The sequence below is a fragment of the Rhea pennata genome, chromosome 6, assembly GCF_028389875.1.
Source record: "Rhea pennata isolate bPtePen1 chromosome 6, bPtePen1.pri, whole genome shotgun sequence".
NCBI lineage: Eukaryota > Metazoa > Chordata > Aves > Rheiformes > Rheidae > Rhea > Rhea pennata.
Genome location: NC_084668.1, coordinates 6,921,159 through 6,942,859, shown reverse-complemented (window position 1 = coordinate 6,942,859; position 21,701 = coordinate 6,921,159). Strand labels below are relative to the sequence as shown.

The 21,701-nt window shown below is 41.6% G+C and overlaps 1 protein-coding gene and 1 non-coding gene across 2 annotated transcripts in view; one reads left to right on the top strand and one right to left on the bottom strand.

Moving 5' to 3' along the window:
* THSD7B (thrombospondin type 1 domain containing 7B) overlaps positions 1-21,701 on the top strand; it is a 257,577-nt gene that overhangs the window by 225,815 nt on the left and 10,061 nt on the right. The window contains 4 exon segments of the mRNA XM_062578475.1: positions 8,304-8,445; positions 9,836-9,951; positions 10,387-10,504; positions 16,022-16,167. Of these exon segments, the coding sequence (XP_062434459.1) occupies positions 8,304-8,445; positions 9,836-9,951; positions 10,387-10,504; positions 16,022-16,167 (522 nt within the window).
* Positions 6,863-6,938, bottom strand: TRNAS-GCU (transfer RNA serine (anticodon GCU)). The gene has a single exon. It is a non-coding gene; the product is annotated as a tRNA-Ser (tRNA).

The following is a 21,701-nucleotide window of genomic DNA, read 5'->3' as shown; positions in this document are numbered from 1 at the left end:
CTTCTCAAAACACAATATTTTTGTCTAGCATCTCCTCCTAAAAAACTTGAGGGCAGATTTGGCAACAGCAACAGAAGGATATGGCAGCAAAATACCCAAACAATTTGTCATGTCAGAAAATACTCAAAACACTGCATTATGCAGGGATGCAAGCCACTGCCAAATGCCCTGTATTTTTCTAAGTGTTCAAGATGGAAAGAAGCTGCAGATTCTGTCCTGTGAAAACTCTCAGGCCTCAAAGCATGTAATTTAAAGCCTATTGTTTCTCTCTGATTAGTATTGAAATAGTTGCTAGGTTTAATGTAAGGAGTTTCGTAATACACTCACTTGATATATTTAAGTGATGAACATTTATTCATTGCTCCTGTGTTGAAAACCCATTATCAAAAGTCTGAGCGGCTATTGGACAGGAATTTATACTATTGCTGACACAGATAATTTCCTTCCATATTATTTTGTGTAGCATATCAATATACTCAGTAAGAACATGTCAAATAAAATCATTTCCTGTATTTACCTCCTCCTGAGCAGCTTAGTTTTGATGAAGTGTAACATTCCTGAAACCAGTATAAATGCTTGGATACCTTTCAAAGTCCCACAGTGGTAGGACTGTTTCTTTGCCGTTGACTTCTTTTTCATAAATAGATTTTCTTCATTTTGCATGCAGCAAACTAATGCTGATACCCTCAAGGCCACTGGGTGTTTTTCAGGTGCCTTCATGACAGTCGCTTGGTCTTGAAGCACTGCCTACCCCATTAAGAGTCCTGGTGTCCTTAGGACATCCTGGGTTTTTGGCTGTGATGAAGCCTCCAGGGCGCAGAGGTGCACACAAGGGATGTCTAAAACGTTGCGGGCGGCTGCCCCGTTGGGCAGCCCGGCTCTTGGCCGTTGCAGTGCCGAGTGCCACAGTCCCTGTGTCTCCCTGCGCATCCTTTTGCCACGGTAGCTGTTAATTCCTAAATGTTCGGGTGGGCGCCAGTGCAATCAGCGGAACAATATGTTTCCACAAGCTGTTCTACGACGTTTTGTTGGGAAACTGAGATGACTGCGTGCCGCTAGAGCGTGTGTTTAGATAGCTCTGTCACGACATGAAACACCAAACAGTGTTAGGTTTAAGAGAAAATAAAGGCCCCTCTTTGAAGAGTTTACAGCAGTGCTGCCCGCCCTTTACAGCTGCGCGGGCTGTCTGCAGTCCTTCAGTTTTGCGAAAGGACCCCGCGGCACGGTCCCACGCTGCGCCCGCGTTGCACGTCGAAGGCGAGCGCTGGGTTTGCTGCGCGAGCAGCAAATCGGCGTGGAGGACGGCCACAAACGTTGATCGGTGGAGTCAGTGAAGTCGGTTCTCCAAAAGAACAACGATAAGTTTGCATATGTAGAGCATCTGGCTTATTCGCACTGCCCATTTAATTTTGTTTGAGGGAATTTTGTGCAGTAGCTGGTATATTCCCGCGGGGTTTCCAATTTATGGGAAAACGGGATCAAAATGTCCATTTTCAAAATGTAGCTGTGGAAAACACTTTTTGTATATTCACTGCCAATCCATTTTCTAAGTATAACTCCTTTTGCTTCCCCAGGTAACCTGAAAATTTTGAAGGGTCACATTATACCAAGAGGAAAAAGGAAAAACCTTCATCCTTTCAAGCACATTTACATGTCATAGCAAAGTAGTTGGCACTCTCTTAGTGATAGCTCTCTTGCAAGGCAGACCAGCAAAAGCACTCTGGGAAATCTTCCCCGATCTCCAGTCATTTCTGGCTTACTTGAGATAAAGAGGATTTATGAAAGTTGACAAATTCGTGTTCATAAGAATCGAGCAACCACAATTTCAACATCATCTTTGACTGAGGAGCTCTTTAATTTGATGTATTTGCCTAGGATTTTGGTCATGTGAGAGTTCCTCTCCAGTCACCAAAGTGTTCTGCTCCTATTTTTTGGTGTTGGTAATAAATTCATCCTGATAGCAGAATAACAAAGTCTTAGCAGCCAGACGTAAGGAGGCCTTTTAGATTATCTAGTTTACCCTTTGTCAATATGTCATTGTATCCTGGATAATTTTTAGGGTATTATTCAATTTTATCTCGTAACAATACTCTTTCCAATTGAATATTCAACATTCAGGATTGTAAATGATCTTGAATCTTACTGAAATCAATGAGTCATAAGTGTAGCCAGTGCTCTGTCAATAGGAAATACTTTCTTCAGTACTTATTTCTGCACAAATATGCACCATTTATAATGCTTCTCTTGCTTTTTATTGGCTACATTTCCCCTTTGCTTTTAAATTTTGGTGTTTCTAGAGTCTTCTTTTTAAGTTTCAGATCCCTCCATATACATATATATATATATACCTTCTATATATTTTCCAGCTCAATTTCTATTTTTATGTCTTGATTATATGAAGATACACACGAAGATATATTTTAATACAAAATTACAGAATGGTAAATTTTAATATTTTTCTCTAATTGCACTTTGTTGTGATCCGGAAATGCGTCTGACTGAAATGTAATACCTAAAGGTGCTTCCTGAGGTTCTGTCTCTTTATTGCATTCAGGAAGCTCATAATTACTGACTTTCAGCTTCCCTATTATTCGCACATTCCCTGTTGTAAGAAGTAAATTCAAAGTGGTTTTTCCTCTGATTGCAGATGATTTTTTGGCTCATAAAGTTTTCTTCTCTGTAGCTAAGTAACATCAATGTAGCTCTAAGTATCCAGGCTTTAAAGCTACCTAAAATAACAGTTTGAAGCTTGCTAGTTAGAAAAAAAAAATGAGAGAAAGAGAAAATTAGATCAACTTGCATTTTGCTTCAGAGATTTCATATTCGTTCCAGCTACAATGGTGTGTTCAGCCAGACATCATCACTTGATAGCTCAAAGAAGCAGCTAAATAATCTGGAAACTGAAATCCTATCATCTCTGTTAAATATTCAGTGATCGAATAACATGCACTACCTGCAGTGTCTTGACTTTGTGTTCATCTGACTTGGAAATGTAATTAATTGACTTCAATTGAATTCATCAAAGCATGCGTAAAATGAGTTAATATGCAAGTTGTGCTACAAGTCCCTGAAATAATTCTCTCAAATTCATTTCGTTAGCTCTCCGCTCTCGCGGGCGTAACAGTCATAGCCCCAGCATCAGGTCTGAGTGGCCTCGCGTTTGCCTCAGCTGTTGGTATGTCTAGAAGCTAATTCTGAGAGGTCTGAAATTAGTTAATTATTCAAGGTTACATGTGTAGTGCGTGAGAGCAGCTGTCCCTGTTGCAGGGAGCATTTTCCATGTGGATCAGTAGCAACGTAGGACGCTGAGGACTGGCTGAGCTGTTACTGTCTTGGATCTGCTGTGTGGCGTGCAGGTAGGATTTAAATAAGTGGTTGTACCCCACGTGGGACCGGGCAGCACGGGTGACTTGCAGGTTTTTGGCAGTGGCTTTCATCTCGGGCGTGAGACTGAGTTGCTGGCGTTTGGACACGCGTTCCCCTCCTCCGGCCGTTGGGAGAGAAACTGTGGGCACGCTCGTGGACGCTCGTGGACTTTGGGGCTCTGTGTGCGCCGTGGAAGTCTTCACCGCAGCGTCACGCACGGGCTTGGCGGAGGACCTGTAGTACGGAGACTGGGTTAAAGAATTAAACCGATGCGGAGTTATATTTGTAGCCCAAGGGATAATTTACTCAAGTGAAGCATGAGATTTAGGCTGGTCTAGGGCATTTTTGGAAAAACGCTGCTTCTTTCACATATTTGTGACATGGTATTTTTTGTATGGCCTTATCAAAAAGTTGGTATCTGCCGTATTTTTTAGATTCTTGGTTCTATTTTTATTTGTCTTTATTAGTGACAATTTTAAAAAACAGTTGTAACACTGGATGGTTTCAGAACTTAGATGCATCTCAAAAAGAAAATGTGGGCAAATTAATTTTCTTTTTTTTAAAAAAAGGCTCATGTTTGTTACAAAACATCTGTATCTGCACGAATAAGATTACAGTGGCTCATTGCACTGTTAAAACTAGCTAAACCCGTTCCTGCAAATGCCTTTACCTTCGTTTCGGGTGGTACGTTTCATTGTGAGCAGCCTGGTAAACGTGATGTGGCCGGCTTTTTGTAGTGCAGGATGCGTTATAGGAGCTATTTGTTAAGAAATCAGCTTAAAGGGCTGTCTAATGGATTACAACTTCTGTGCTGTACAACTGCGATCATATGAAAGCCTCGATCAATGGGTAACATTTCAGATCAATGACGAAGAAGGTCAAATAGTATATATTACTGTGTAATATGGTAACAACTCTCACCCGGGAACTTAGCATTTATAACCTTACAGTTCTATTTTATTTAATATTCTTCTCTCCTAGAACTTTCTGTGCTTTGTCTGGACTCTTATTGTCTGGAGAAGAGGCCGGGTACATTCTTTGTGTGTTTATATCGCTCCCTTTCTGTGTTAGCTTAAAATAGTGACAAGTGGTCATGGTGGAAAAACAGGATTGGTTGAAAAAAAATATTAAAGATGCTGTAGTTATACTGCCAAGAATTCCTCCATAGAAACAAGATGCTGGCTTTTGTAACATCTAAAGTGAATGGTCCTTTGGGAAAACCTTTGATTCATTCTTCTCTTAACATGGTACGTACCTCTTGTTGCTTCAGAATATTTTGTTTCTGTAGTGGTTTATATAATTTAGCCTATAGATTCCTGGCTCTAGCTCAACTTTTTTTCACACTTGATAGGAAAGGATAATGGAAATGGTGAGACTTAGTACAATAAAGTAGGCTGGAACAGTACAGTTACATTTGTAAAGAAATTTATTGTGTCTGTGTATGATGTCCTTATGCTGTAGGATATTAATTTGAGTCCTGAGCTAGGTCCTTATTATTATTTCCATCTAGAAATTAATTCCATCTTTACCAGCAGTATCAGAGGAAGCTTGTCCCTAAATTATATGCTCTGTTGATTATAATCATCGAAAAAGGATCTTGGCCTAAATCCAACAGACGACCTAGGCTTTGAAACTTAAATTGAGTCAGTGCCTAACCTTGACGGCGAAGGCCTCGCTTCAGGTTCTCCAGGCCGCTGAGCTTGGGCGTCTGCGCCTCGCAGCTACCCCCGTTTCACTGGTCTTGCTTTCTCTCTTGTGTCTATGACCAGTCAGAATCCATATCCATCCCCCTTCCTTCCTCCATAAATGTTATACCTGTTAATACACCTGGATGGGGTAAGAGGTGGGTTTCAGTTTTCCTGGCTGAAGGCAGAAATTGGACAACGGATTTTTGCTGAGCAGGTAGTAAACTCTCATAATCCCCAAGTTAAGCAAGAATTACTAGAACAGAACCTCAGATCTCCTAGAAGATCAGGAGTGGGTGCCAACTTTTGTCATTTTCTTCATTTACAAGAATGTTCAAAATCTACAGCTTCTGTAGTCTTGTCCTAATTCTTAATTCTGGGCTAACTGCTTACTTTAGTTACTCAAATCATCTTCCTCCCCCCCCCCATTTTTTTCCTGCCTTTTCTGTAATGTGATTGATAACACTGTTTCTGTCCTATCTCCTAAAAAATGTAATTTGTGATCAATGGTGTTTAGTTTTTTCCTCGGATTTTTTTAAGATCCAGAATTAGGACTAGATCCATACAGTTACTAGTGATAGCAGTGATTATAACGGTGACATAGTATCTTCTTCCCAATACCTTACATGCTTCTTTATCCCTTCCTAATGCACTCTGTAACCCCTCACTGGCAATAATCCCTCTTCTTTAACTTTTGCAGTTCACATCCCCTAACTACTTCAAGTCTGTTCAGCCATTCCTTGTTTCTATCACACAGTAAATATTTAATTCTTCTGAGCTGGGACTTTCTGAGAGATCCCGCAGGAGCTGTGCACCCAAGCCCATTGGGATTCCAGGGCAGTTGGATCCTCGGCTCCCTCTTGCTCCTTTGAAAATCCCAGCTTTCATCTTTTGCTTTGCAAGTCATTCCCTCCTGCTGCTTATTCAGTTCCATACATATTTGGCTTAATTTTTTACATAGTTAACTTGAAAGAGTAAGGCCAGAAAATCAATTACAAAACTAAATTGGCTTCTCAATTGACGTAAAGAAAAATTCAACAAATAATATTACAGGATATTAGTTACAGTTTGCAGACTTTGAATTCTTGCATGTGCCCCGTGTACTCAGCTTGATTAAACGAACGCTTTTCCTGCAGAGATTCTGTATTGTACAAACCCGGGAGAAGCGGGCTGCTGATCGTAGGAGCCGGCTCCCGCACGGCGCGGCCCGTCGGTGCCGTCCGAACGGCGGCTTCGGAGCTGCGGCGGCCGTTCTGCTCCCCGCCGGAGGAGGTGGGAGCGGGAGAGCGGTGCCGCTGCCGGCGGCGCCGGGTGGCCGCGGGACGGGGCGTACGCGGGCGGCGCTGCCGGGCGTCAGCAGCCTGTGCCGGAGCGCGGCACGGCGCGGGCTGGGCAGAGGCGGGGGAATACTGTTTTCTTCAGAGCATTCGCTTATCTGCAAGTGATGCGTATTTTCTGGCTGCGGGTTCTTATTTTGAAGGAAGCAAGAGAAAGTGTTTCAGAGCTGCTGCTCTCCCAGCATTTACTGAGTTGTCCCTCCCACCCTTTAGCAACATAATGCATAAAAACTCTAGTTAGGAGGAGCTATTGAGCGTCTTTGATTTTTATTCTTTTTCTTAAATTGGCAAATAACTGAAGTTGTGAGTCCTCGTTGTGAGGATGAATAAGCAGATTAGTTGCCAAAAAAATAAGCAGATTAGTTGCCGAAAAGGTAGCAAACTGCTGGTAAACACTCAGCGTAGGTGTAATTTTCAGATAGAATGGCAAGGTTGGAAGGGACCTCTGGAGATCATCTAGTCCAACCCTCTGCGTGGCCCTGTACGGGGATTGAACCCATGACCTTGGCATTAGCAGCGCCACACTCTAACCAACTGAGCTAAACCTGCCCCCAAGATTAAGAATAATTGGTTATTTTAGATGACCATGGATATTTGAGTAAGATTGCTGTTTAAAACGATTTGACGAGGTGATGTATCGGCAGTAAGAGCGTAATAGAATTCCCTTCACATAGGACAAGCGTGAGGAACATAGGCCTTGACAGCTCAGTTTTAAGACTGGACCGGACCTTTCTCTGTTTGTACTGATTTTTATTCTGTCTAACTGTGCTATCATCTGTGCAACTAATCCAGTTTTCAGCAGTCTGAGATCTAGATTTATGCTGTAATGCCATGATACTTCTTTTTAATATTCACAATAAAGGGCTTATCCATACTTTTGTCCTTGCAGAGCTTCGTGTTTGCAGGCATTTGCATGTTAATAGATTTGCGGTTTTAAATTGCTAGTTAATTTTTATATTGAAGTACTCTATAGAAAAAATGTGTTTTATGTTTCCGAGCGTTTATGAAAGTAACCTATTTCTACTTGCAGTGTTTTCTGGCTTTTCCTGCTGTTCTTGAGAAATCTTCTGTTCTATTGAGAGACTGTTAGGAATCAAATGGGTCGTCTCGTTCAGTTAAATCGCTCTGAAAACTTCTAGTAAGGATTTCTTTCCGTCAGGTTTGCTGGGATCGCTCGCGCGTCCCTGCTGCCCTGGAGCGCGGGAAGGGCAGCGTGTTTCCGAGGGCCAGCACCCTTCCCCGGGCCCGTTTTCCCAGGCGGGGAACGGGGAGAGGTCTCGGCTCGTTTGCACCCGCGTGCAACCGCCGCGAGGCTCAGCCAGCCCGCGCTGCAGCACCCGCTTTGGGAAGCGCCGCCGTCCTGTCGACAGCTTCGTAACCAACACGTGGTAGCAGATGTCCTTCCTGTAAATGGAAGGTTTGCTGTAACACCTATTGTTGCTTAAAAACACACTCACTATGCCCGAAATCTTCAGAACATTTTCAACTTGCAAATAAGTAGTGGTTGTGTCATTACTGCTTTACAATGATTCAGATGATCCTGCTATTAAGGACTTTTTCCCAAGTGATACTACATATTTGAACTGTGGCACTTGGGCATATGGGTAGTGATTTTTTTAAAAATTTTCTATTTATTTATTTATTTATTTATTTGGACTCGTGAAAAAGTGTATTCAAATACTAATCACCTGCTCTGTCCCACCTTGGAAGACTTCTGCCGTCCTTCCCAGCAGCAAAAGCAGGCTCTGGTCCTGCTGCAAGAAGCAGGGAAGTGCGTTCTGCGTACGGTCTAAATAGCTTTAGAAATACAATTATGTCTCACGTAACGTGGCAGCGGCTGTGCCTGCAGCAAGCCCGGCCCGTGCACGTCTGCGGTATGTCCTGAGGTCTCTCGTCCCCTCCGTCGCTTTTCTAGGTGTGTGACCCGACCGTCATGCAGTTACGAATGCGACAAGTGCTACGGTCTTCGGTCACTACGAAGCCCTGCCCTGAAGGCTCGCAAATGAGGCCGTGTATCCTGAACCAAAATTGCTTCCAATATCAGTATAACCTAACCGGTAAGTATATGTTCTCTGATACGTTCTTAGCAGGACGAATTCCAAAGTGGCACCTTCTAGTGTTAAATGGAAATTTTGCTTTTCTAAGTATCTGTGTATAAAAGACCCTGACTTTCACCAGGTGCGTATTTAGTTATATTTGCCTGTGGTGTTTCCTAAAGCCTTGATATTTGAAGAGTTATGTTTAAACATCAGTGATTCCGCAGAAGTTAATTACAGGCCTATGTTTTTCAGATTTGTGGGTAAATGCATAATTTTGCTACTTAAGTTGTCATTACAGATACAGTAGAAATAAGTTAAGTTGGATCTATTCTTTTTGGTGGATTATCAACAGAATTATTTATTCCAATATTATGAAATATTTTTATATATATTATTGCATATATAAGTTCTAGCTTAAAATTCCATAGGATTCCAATGCAGCCAATATTGCCAACAGGAATATGATTTGAAGGCAATATAAGTTATATGGATGGATGTGGATATTTTGAGAGCACATTATTCAGAACCTTGATTAGAAATAATAAGATCTGTTTCAAAAAACTGGAAAAAATCCCCCCCCCCTTTTTTTTTGGCTAGCTCAGATAGGTAAATGAGAAAGACAGAAACTAAGATCTAAGTTGAATTAGGGGGTGGGAGGAAAGGGAGACCAGAGCAGGAGAAAATATTAACCTGTGTGTCTACATAGAAACTGAGGTTTCATATCTATTTGAAATAACAGCCATAGAAACATATAGATAGCATCATGATGCCTTTTTTTATCATTGTGCTTCAGGAATGAAGAACATTTCCGGGAACATGAATGTGTCTGGGAATTTTAGCTGTTTTTGTTCGTTTTTAATGGTGTTTCAAGGCGTATTTTAGGTTGGTTGTGTTCTGAACATCATTGTTTTAGACAAGTAATAAGACGCATTTTTCCTACTAGAAATACCACTTTTATAAGTATTAGTGCTTAGTTTGAAATAACGGAAAGCTTTGCTTTGAGACAAGAAATAGATTAAAATAGAGTTACTCTTCAGAAACTTCCATAGCTATTTTATCAAAGTGGAATTTTATTTCAGACGATGCAGTCTTGTACATGCACCAACTGGATTTAACTGATACACTTTATCAGCATTTAACAGTTTTCTACGTGGTCTGATGTGTTGTTAGTTTTGCTGGGGGAAATCTAAGCACGAAGCCATGAGTTTCTCCTCCGAGACTTGCTCTTTTTTCTTTTCTCCCCCCCCAAAGTAACTCGCTTTTGTGCGCTTTGTTCTCGGGTTCGATATAAGCTCACGTGGGGAAGTGCCGCGCTAAGAAACGATGATCAGCGTGCGGCGTAAATAGGTATAAAACCGAGTTACAGCCGTGACCTGCCGGCCTGAATCCTTTTGCCTTGTGCTTTCAGAGTGGAGCACGTGCCAGCTCGGCGCGGACGCGAGCTGCGGGCGCGGAGTTCGCAGGCGCCTTCTGAGCTGCGTGCGCAGCGACGGCAAACCGGTGCACCCGCGCCGCTGCGAGCAGGTGAAGCCTTTAAGGAATGACTTCATTTCTACACGACCCACGTCTTCTGATACGCACCGAGTCGCTATTTCTGAGCCGTGGGCAAATTGTCTTTATTACGGGAGATGCGGGAATGTCACTGCGCGTTAGTGCCCTTCTGCTCCGAAGGGGTTTAGGATCAGAGCGATGTGCCTGGGTCACAGTGCTGCCGGTCCTATGTTACCCAGGTAGCACCAGAGAAGCCAGGCCTGGGAGATTATAACCCATCAAAGGTTGGTGAATCATCCTTTCAAAACAAGACCCAAACATTCACATTTAGACGTAAAGAAAAAACCCCAATCTTCAAAATGATAAGCCATTTTGCTGATTATATCCCCAGGAAAATTCCCTGCAAGTGGCGACACCGGGAGTCCCGCCGGAGCCGCCGCTTCTGTTTAAAATGTTGTTTTCTCCTAGCTCAAGTTGGAGAGGCCCGCCGAGACGAGCGCCGAGTGCCTCGTGGGATGCGCGGTGGACTGCCGGCTCTCGGCGTGGTCCGCCTGGTCCGAGTGCTCGCACACCTGCGGCGCCGGCGGTGAGTCCGCGCCTCGCCGCCCGCCGCCCCCGCGTCACCCGCCCCGCGCCCAGGAGAGGTGGAAGAGCGCCGCGCGTTTCCGAGCGCATTTAAAAAGTGAAATCGCTGCTTCGATTTACAGTAAACCTTTCAAAAGGGATCTTTGGAAATGTTTTTCAGCAGTCCAAGGGATATTTTGAAATTTCTCCAAAATGAAAAGTGCAATTTAGGAAGCAGGTAGACAGATGCCTGAAGTATTAACCCCTGAGATATGGGGAGAATTTATACAGAATTATCAGAAAAGCTAGTGAGAGTTGCAGGACACTTAAAAAATAAATAGATTAATAGCTAAAAATCCTTTTGGTAGAGTTACTTTTAGTAAGGTAATTATATCATATTGAAGACATAAACATTAAGAATATTGTTCATTATTTAGTGTATGCCTCTGTCTCCATCTTGTAACCACAGGTCCCTGAGTATTTGTATGGTTCCAGTAACTTCAGCGAGGCTTTTTATAGTCAGTAATACTTACGAGCATCCAAAAAGCGAAAGGATAAAGACCCTATTTAATTTTATATGATTTAAAAAGTCCTCTGAGTATTGACACAAGGAAATGCATTGTAGGTTTTATTCAAAATAGGCCTGTGACATTATTTCCCAAGCTTCTGGTGTGCTTTAGACGTAAGCTAATCTTTGAGATTCAAGAGCCGTAATACATGTTTCAATCAAATCCATTTGAGGTTAAGAAGAAAAAAGTTCTTAACTTCTGTAGCACATTCCCTTCAGATAGATTTCAGAGATCAAAGCATGTTATAGAAAAAGCTTAATATTTGGATTATAGTGTTCTTTCTCCAGAGTTTTGAGCACTTTTAATAAAACAGTATCTGTTAACATAGAAAGTACTATGAATTACCAACAATTCCCATTTACCGACAATACACTAAGAAAACTATTAATTCCAAGTACTATTTTTCTTCAAAATCTCTTCTGAGGTATTAATATTCATGTTGCCAAATGGACATATATTACTTTTCTAAATGTAAACAGAGCTACATCTGCAAAAGCGGGTTGTGGTGTTTAGCATGCTAGTGGATTATCCAGTGGAGCAGTGATTAGCTCATACTGTCTCATGGCTGGAGATTTTTTCATCCTGAGCATCCATTTGAGTCTGCGAAGGGATGTACTACTACAAAAGTAAAGGTATGCCTGATTTTCTGCCCCCAACCCTAAAAATGTTTATACAAATTCTAAGAAGTGACTCAAGAGCTTCTGGTTCCCCATGCAGTTCAGGAGTAAACATATGTCTTATCTCCGAAGCTAGAGCTGGACTTCTGCAGGGTCCTGAGCCGACTGAAAGCAGAAATGCCCTGTGGAGCAGACCTCAGCTTTTCTGTGAATGCCTTTGTTGAAGGTCCCAAAACTCATTAAGACTACTTGAACCCCATAGTCAAGCCCAAACGCAGATCAGTTTGAGTCGCCTTCTGGCCCACCAAGAACACAAAGCTGTTAGGCTACCAGCTAGCAAGCTGGCTTGTACGGTTCAAGCCATACATTTGTGTGATTCAAAAGCTGGAGATATTCTACAAACCTGCATCAGCTAAGAATCTACAAGAGCTGCCTTAGAACCCGGGTCATGAGGAAGCCAAGCTTTGTTAGATCCTTCTCGATCATTCGAATGGCTTAACCAAGCGTCTTCGATTCTCATCCCAACGTAGGAATGATTAGGAAGAATTTGTGTCAGTTTGCTCCCCAAGTTATTCTGAGTGCAGTAGACATTAATTATATATGCATCTACAGGTGGTACTTCACAGATGAATATAGTGAGGATTTCCTGCCCAAGTCTTCAGTGCTTGTAATGCCTAGAAAACCAACATGAGATTCTCATTGTCATTTGTGAGAATAGGATTAAGCCTCAAATTAGACATTAGAAGAACAAAGGATGACAATAAAGAAGCTGTGGGAATAGACTGTAGTAAACACTGATTCTGCTTTCCTTTGCCAAATAAAAAAAATATATATAAAAATAAAAAATCACACTATTTGATAAAGCTAACGTGTAGGACATAAATGCTCACTCCTCAGGAATGATTCACAGTGAATCATTTGCATGTGCTGCCACTGGCTCTGCTCTTTCCTCTGTTCACTCTGAATAAGATTCTGCTTCTCAGGCTCTTCGTGGAGAGTGTGTGGAGGGCTTGCTCAAGGGCCATAAATGACTTCAAAGAGAAACATCATTTAAATATCATTGAGATCAAAATCTACTCTTGCTGGATTTATGATTTCATCCGTTTCTTGAGCAACATTGCTAACATTTTTATTTCTGCGTTTCTTACTGTTTGTATTCTGGCCATCTCTTCCAGTAACTCGGTTTGCTATGATATATTTTAATGGCTGGTACCTTTTTTCTGCTCAGGTTTTATTTTATGGAAAGCTGCATCAAAACATGATGCGGTGCTACTGTATATGCGATGCTGACATCTACTATGGTTCTGGTACACAGCGGCCAGAGGGGGAACATATTGATTTTTATAACTGATGATGAGTCGAGTAGATCTCTCTTCCCTGCCTGTGCTGAGCCTCCGGAGGTGTGTAGCTTGTGTTTGCCTCTCGTAGCTATGGGTCTGCGCAGCGCCTGTGCTGGGCGCTGCTTAGTGCTTGAGGCTGACGTATGGCCGAGTTCCTCAGAGTTGCTGCTGTACTGTTATGGAAAGATTTATAATGCCATCTTAATGGATGATGTGCAAAAGGCGTGCATCAAAGTTACTGGAACGATGCTTTTTAAGGAGCGTCTCCAGCAAGCGGCGTTTCCCAGCCCCGGCTGCTTTGCACCCGAGCTAGCCTGACCTCCCGCGTTGTGTTTAAGGAACTCGATCCCGGCTGCAGTCTTGCATTTGCATAATAGATTTGCACTTTATAGAGTCTGACGGCACTGTTTTAAACAGATTAAACACGCCGGTGATTTTGACTGGGATTAGCTTTAGCAGAAAGTTTAATCATCTCGGTTTCAGCCGTGTAGCATAACTTTGTGGGGATAAAATGCAAGGAACAGTGCAAAATTTTTCCATTAAAAGTACTCTCCTTCCAATCTGGAAATATGACCCTGTGTTTCTGAGATGAAATTTTTGCCGCTGATTCCAAGCAGCTTTTCAGTGACCATTAACAGCATTAGCAAGTCCAATGTCTTTTTGTCTTTGGCAAATTTGAGGATAAGAAGAAGAACTTCACACTTGCAATTTTCAGCAGACTTTCTGTCTTACTTTTCATATCATTTAACACTGCTGAGCAGATGAAACAGAAATGTGGCTAGTTCACTGAGAAATTTAAGAAACTGCTTTGTCTATTGCAGAGTTTGTAAAGGCAGCACGGTGAAATTTCAGCTGCAGTGAAATTATAGTCTCCATAGATATTAAGATTTCATACAGTAAAGACAAGTGGAGTTTTTCTGCTACTTGAGGCACAACTGAGCACCAAAATAACGTGTAAGGTGTGAAGAGAAAACCCTGGAGCTTTAAGAGATGCACTGCAGTGACTGTGCCCAAGGAAAATGGCCTTTTCAATGAAATCTCTTGCAATATTCTTCCTGCTTTAATGATTTATTCACAGCACAGCAAGAAAGGTGGTAGCAAAAATGAGTCAAACACCAGCTTGCCATTGAGAGTGCAGTGGCTTTAAATGGTTTGGATAAGCAGCTGTTGGAAATTAAAGCGTAAGTGAAAACAGAACAGTTGTTAAATTCCTCTTGAAAGGAAAATAGTATTTTCCATTCAATGGTCTTTTCATTTGTGTTTTGCTAGAAAGATGTTAAGCAGGGCGATTAAGAGGAAACTATTTCTTTAATTTAAGTAGGCTGATGAATGCTTCAAGGTCTGAAACCTCGGGGCGGAGGGGAGCGGGGGCGCGAGGGCCTCGGGCCGTCGTCCCCGCCGGCTGTCTGACCGTCACGTCCGAGTCCGCGACGGCTCCGTGCGCCGTCGCGCGGGCAGGAGCTCTTATCATCGCTCCTATTCCGAACTCCCCAGGTCCGGGGGATTACGACTGGAAAAGAAACTAGTCTTCAGACGGGTTTGCAATCCGGGCTTGCGTCCGTCTTGCTGCACGTGCCTGCTCGCTGGCTGAGCCCTGTTGTTAACTGCCTCTCCCATCCGTGGCTAGTGAGAGTCAAGGCAGAAACGTTATCCTAGCGCATACCTTGTGCGTCCCACTGCGCAAGGCTCTTTTCCACTCTTCTTTTTAATTGTAGTCAGGATTCTAATTGAAACATTTTGAGAGAAAACATTCCTGGACTTAAATGGACAGCGAAGGAGAAGAAAATGGAATTGCTGTAACTTTAATGAATGTATTCAGCTTTATTATTTCAGAAGTAGTAACATAATTGCTTTTTCCATTCGGTAGCTGAAGAAGTTTTCACCAATAATAAATAGGATTTTAATGGAAATTGTAGAAGTGGTTATGGACGGTAATAGCCAGTAGAGTACTTGCAATTTTCAAATTAGATGCACATAATTGGTCATAAAAAGAAAATTTCATTTGTTAAAAATCTGTGGAAGCATATTGAATGTGTAATGTTGGAAATGATGCCGTGATTTTCTTGTCATATTTAATAATCAGGATTTAGTCAAGTATTTAAATGTATTGCATAAACAAATAGTGTGTTTGGAAAACATACAAAACATCAGTATATGAACCACAGAATGGCAGATTTAGTAATTACATCCATATTATCCAAATAGTTTTCCTGAATAATTACTTTCTCAACAGCTTTTTATTGGTGAAAAAAATGAACTAATAATAATGAGAAGCCCATATAACTACTCATCACAAAATCTGCCTTTGTTTCTATTGATAAACTTGGTGTCTCTTAGCAGCGCTGTAGGTTTGTCAGCAGTGCAGCAAGTCTATAAAAAAGACGGAACTTATATATGGTGTTAATTAAAGGAAAGCCAAACTACTTTTAACTGCATTTTTATAAACTGTTGCTAATTCATGGACATAAAATGACAAGCTTCTGTCCATAAAAATCTCTCCACAGTTGCCAGTATTAAAAAACAAAACAAAACAAAAAAGCCAAAAGCCCACCCAACCTGTTGAGCAAGGAGCTCACAACAGCTGTGATCATGCTGTATCACAAATACAGTTCTCCGTTAAAACACGATGGCTCGGTTCTGTCCACGAGTCTGCCTGGGCAGATGGAGTGTTTCATGGGGTGGCCGTGATGCTGGTGCCTACTGGGGCCCACATGGACAGGTCCCGCTATGGGACTGGGGCCTCACCGAAGCCCCAGCCTCATCCACTTGTCCTCCGTGGGCACAGAAGAGAGGACGATGGTCCAGAGGAGGCAAGTTTAGCGCTGAAGAGAGAGAGGAGCTATAAAAAATAGGGGAGAAAAGCTTACGGAGGAGATGGAGCCTCAGAGGACTGGGAGGGAGGAGAGCACCAGCGAGGAAAGCTGCGGAGATGTGTAGGGGAAATGAGGGGAAGAAAAAAGAAAGAAGAAAGTATCATCTTGCTCATCCTCTGGTGTCTCCTCTCTCGGCGCAGGCCAAGCGGTCCGATCGCGCGCCGTCGTGCTGCAGGCGCAGGGCGGAGGAAGACCATGCCCAGCTCAGCTCTCCCAGTACAGGCACTGTCCCGTCAAGCCGTGCTACCGCTGGGCTCTGGGAGAGTGGTCTCCGTGCCGCGTGGAGGTAAGGCCTTCTCTAACGTTCCCTGAGTGCTCCCAGCAGTGCAGGCCGTTGATGTTAACAATAAAAATCATGGTAATATGGCAGAATTGATTTAGGCTGCTCTTCAGAGTTTTTTTTTGTTTGTTTGGGTTTTTTTTGTTTTTTTTTTTTTGTCATTGAAAGTGTTGATAAGATCCATGCTAAAGTGGGGAAAGTTCAAGAATGGTAAACCTGCTCACCTAATCTTCCAGCCATCAAAAACTATTTATAACAATATGAGTTCCAGTACTGTGAGCTTATAGAGGTATTAAAGGAGATTTACAGAGTAAATGTGCTTGAGTGAGCATAGCCATGGTGACCTATAATTTAATTATATAAAATAACTCTAACACAAAAATAGATTGGCTAGTTTTCACAAGCATTTAGTAGGTTATTTTCTTTCTTTCTTTTTTTTTTCTTTTTTTTTAAGTCTGCTAGCTGGTCTCTCCCTACGAGATGTTAAGTACCATAGTGTAAGTTATGGTATGAAATGCTTATTTCTACTTTCTCCTAAGTGTGACTATCTTTTTAATGATCAAAAAATGGCTAGAATAAATTGCCATGTGCTGCACATACACTCTGCACCTCTGCTTTGTCAGCACTGGAGTCTTCATTTTCTCACCGCCCTTGAGTTGCATCAAACTTGAATTGATTTTCTGCCTCCCCCTACACTTTTCCCCCTCTCCTTATCTTTTAGATCGTGTTTCATATATTTAAATGTTTTGGTTAGTTAGCCAGATAAAGTGGACATGAATCTCTTGCACTGAAGTTTTCCCAGGCAGAACAAAATCTGCTCAGTCTCCATGAAGCCAGCTTTGCAGAGCTGCAGGTGAGAGACGTGTGGCTGAGTGGAAGCATCCCTCTTCCAATCCCAGGGCACGAGACCTCTGCAGGGATCTGTGGCTGCTTCTTCGCACTGCAGAGCATAGGAAAATAAGGGCAGTAACGCGTGTGAAGACACATCCCTCGTCTTCCGTGGCCTGCCCTCTAGCGTGGTGTGGCCTCTTGATTACCTACTCACTTTATTGACAGAGGCAAAGCAGATGCAGGAGAGCATCTTAGAGCTGTGCAGAATACTGCCGATGGCATCACAGGTGCCTAGAATTTTTCCCAGGTATTTATAAATGAAATCTGGACTATTACAACCTTTGGCCAGTCCAAGGTCAGAGAAGCAATTAGGACCACCTTTCTTTCTCAGTTCCTGTACTGACTGACAACTCATTGCAACTGCAGATGTGAATATGAGCTGTGTATGTACTACATACTTTATTTATTTATGTATAACATCCTCAACTCGCATTTTGTCCACCTAAGGCAAGCAAATTCTGCTAAATATTAGAGAGGAAACCTTCAACCACAGAAAATAACATAGCTGATAATTCAGCTCCCATATTAATTCTTTTAACACCCTAGCATATTCCAGCTGAATAACGCATCTTGCAGAATAAAAATATGTACATCGAGAAGCTGGCTAAATTTCAGCTCAGCACAAGTAATCATAATCTGCTCTAACCTAGATCTCCTCCCGCACTCTCAGTGCGATACTGCTTGCTTCTCCTCTTAAATTACTGTGTTGTAGTTTCTCTACCCTTTGCTTTTTTTTTTTGGAGAGCAGCCATTTTTTTCATGTCCAACTCCCTTTAATGAGGTGCTTAGGAATTAAATGCGGTTCATAAATATAGGATGATTTATTCTTGAGCTTTTCTGGAAAAGAAGCTTAAGATTACTTTTTAAAGAAAGCTCTCAGAATTCCTGCTTTCAAGGATAATTCATTAAATAAGGTAAATGCATACTATAGTAGAACCAAAATACATATTATAAAAATGTTCTCCTATAGTAATATAATCAGGACACCTAATTATTAGGCTAAAATATTTCTTCCTTGTATTATGAGATAACTGAGAATATATTTCTTAATCATAGAAGGACTGTAAGTTGACCTTATGTGAATAATTAGAGGTGTTTGTGTGTTTAGGAATAGGGCTTGCTAAGTGTTTTGTATTGCTGATTTTCGCAGTGTGTAAATCAGTGCGCTGCTGTCCATGAAATTACACGTATCACGGGCACACCTCCAGCGGAGGGTGCTGCAGCTGTGCTATGTACAACGGGATGCAGAACTTTGAAAATGGGAGATGTGGTTAATCTTATATGTTACACAAACCATTTTCCCACTGGAGTTGAAGTGTTTTACCCTGATAAGGAGGAAGAAAACAAAAATTAACAGTGGCTGACACTCTTCATAATTTTTCTGTTAAAGGAATTTAAGTCAAGTTGCTAGACATTACCAAACACTAACTACTTATGATTCTCAGGTATGAACCCTTCCTTTCTAAAGTATTTTAAAAGTTATCCCTTAAATGTGATCATATAATGCTTTTTTATTAAGAATTTTTATGTAATTCAGTGCTTATCAACATGAGCACCAATATGTGATGAGACTGGCATTGGCCAATCAACTCTTTACCTAAAATGACCGTGAACATGCACAAAACCCAAGTAAAAGCTGAAAAGAGAAAACTTTTCTTACAGGCATGTCCAAGCAAAGCAGCTTATTAGGACTGTTACCTGTTCTGTAATTAATGTGTTATATGTGGCTGGTAATGCACCATTGAGGGTGAAGTAATAGCAGGTTCGTGTAGATGCTGTTATATATCAACATATTAGCAAATTAAAAGCATCTCTGGTTGTCAAAACACTATCCTAGATTACACTTGTATTTGTTTAATTGTGTCTCGTCTGTCTTTCTCCAAGCTAACAACTAAAAGCACTAACTGTTGCTGGCCAGACCTTCTCCTTGCTTTCCAGGTGGTCACGTGGGGCAAGGGGAGCTCTTGGAGGGAGGCTGCGTGCAGGGAGGCTGGAGGTCCCCGAATGCACATAGGGAACCCCAGGTTCGCTATGTGCTGGGAAGTGTCAGTGCGGGAATTTGTGCAGCCGAGGGGAGGGAAGTCCTGCCCCCTGGACGTCAGAGCCCTGCAGATGTCCTGCAAGGAGCTCATGACTCAAGAGAAAAATCCTGGTTTTGTGCAAACCTCAGATCCTCACATCTTCCAGGGAAGGGCATTTACAATACAGATTTGATCCGTAGAGTTCTGAATATTTGATAATTTGCTAGGCAATTCTCCTCTGATTAGGAGCTATTCACTGCATCCTCGTTGTGCCATTACTGTAGCAATCTTCCACTGATTCCACACCTATTAATTAGATCTTCAAATGTATAATTTTGGGGACATGAATAATTTTTAAGATGATATGAAAGTTAATACAGTGCTCCTGCATTGCTTATGACCTTGCTGGATGTACTTGAAAAAGTCAGTGTCATATTCATGTGTAAATGACAGGGCAACATTACATCTTTTAAGTGTGTCATTGGGTTCTGTTGACTGCAAGAACACATCACTGGTCTTGAATGAAAGTAAGTAAATGGAAGCCACTATTCAAAAGCTAACCTTTACATTTTGAATTGTTTGAGATGCCATAGTTTCTATTTATTTCTTTTTCTAAACATAGGAAAATATGTGTATATTTCCAGTATTGCATGGTAGAAGAATGAAGAATGTTGCTTTAAAGCATGTTGCTTTTTGTAGTGGAGACTACTGTACTAGAAGAAAATAGTTTTGTTTATATCTATTATTCATATTTATTTAACTATTTTTGTATTTATATGAATTTATAGATTTTTTTTATATATCACTTATAAAAGCGTACATATCTTTTTTTAAAAACTTTTTTTGTCCTTTCTAGTAATCTTTAGTTATTCCATGAGTTATTTCTTTGAGTCAGAAGTACACTACAGTTTGATTAGTGCCCATTTCCCCAGAGAATTTTCTCCGTGTTGTATTCTGTTTCCACCAGCAATTTCTAAGAACTCTAACCCAATTGACAGCTGCATGAGTTATTCACACACCATTAATCTGAGACTGCAATAGAGAATTCAGTGGTGAAACAGTAATTTAGAACAGTAAGTTACATACTGACTAAAGTGAAACATGGTGTTGAAAACTTGAAAATCTAGCTGCATATAGTAAATCTACACTAATACTTCTCTAAGACACTTTTGATTAGCAAGTACTTTAAATCCAACTAGTTAGGCTCCTATTTTCATTTCCTTATGTGTCAGCAAAAGGAGAAATGCAGAAAATGAAAAAGGTACCACGTGTATGTAGGAGAGCCATTCTTGAGATTCTTGCTATCAAACATATGGTGAATAAATGTGCTGGTAGGGAGCCATTCAGTTCTGCAGATGAAGTCCATTATTTTTTTTTTTAAATCTACTGCCAAGCAAGTAACACTTCCCTCAGTTATATAAAGGCAGTGTTCCATGTTTCTTCTCGCATTTTATTTACTGAATTTTGTAAAATGCCATTTCCGCAAAGCGTAGGATACATGTGCATCAAGTGTTGCACAGAGCTAAGGTGTGTTCCTCAAATGTCACTGCAACTCTGTTTTTCAGAAGTGAATGAAACAATTCCAGCCTTTAAAGATAGCCTTTGTGCTTCAGTTCTTACAGCATCCCTGATCATCAGTTTAGCCAAAAGATACTGGCTTTTCAGTAAGGGAAGCCATTTTTAGCCAGTATTTTGGTCTATTGTTAAGCGTTTCAGGACTGGAATGAAGAATGGCTCAGATGGAGCCTTCTACTGCTTGTTCAAAATTAATTCAGTGCTAGCAGACCGTGGCTAACGTTGAAAGAAAGTTCAGTAGAGTATGTGCAATGAATTGGTGATATCTGTCCGCTTTGGAATCAATAACTGTCTGCACAATTAAGAAATTGCACAAACATCCTGGGGGACGACAATCCTTGCAGACAAATTAAAAGCTCTGAAGAATTTTTGCTGTTGCAGATTTACACCATTCAAACACTCGTCTTGGGCTGTATCATCAAAGGAGGTGAACGGAAATGCCTGTTCTTCATGCCCTGCTCCACCCTTGGCTTCTTTAGAGTAGCCAAGAATTTTTGTTTTCAGTTAGCGGGGTACATCTTAAGAATCAGTTAATTCATTAGCTCTAATCAAAGGCAGGAAAGTTCAGCAAGAAAGTTACCTCTTCTAGGACATTCATCATTTTTGGTACTGATCCCTTCTCCTAGGAGATTCTAAGCCTTGCCCTATGGGAAAGGACCAACTGTCCTGAAGCAGTGCTCTTCACATATCCTTTCCATCCTTGCCACATGCTAGACACAGACTTCAAGTCCTGTATATTTGAATTGTTCCAGCTAATGCATTTCAGTATTATATTTTCTTTTGGTATCTATTCCAAACTGCTCTCACACTGCCCGAGAGCTGTGACTCTGTTCCACTCTGAACTGTATTAGTGCTGAGTACAGTAATTCTCATCCATGCTTAGCATCCAGTCGGCACCTAGAGGCAAAGCTGCTAGCCAGGACTGTGTGGAACAGCACCACTGCACAGAAAGCTCCTGCCAGAGCTCTCCCTCATCGCCTCAGCTACTCAGTTCTTCCTGGACCTTCCGGGTGGAGAAAGGAAAGCACTTGTGTGCTGTTCTCCCACTTCGGT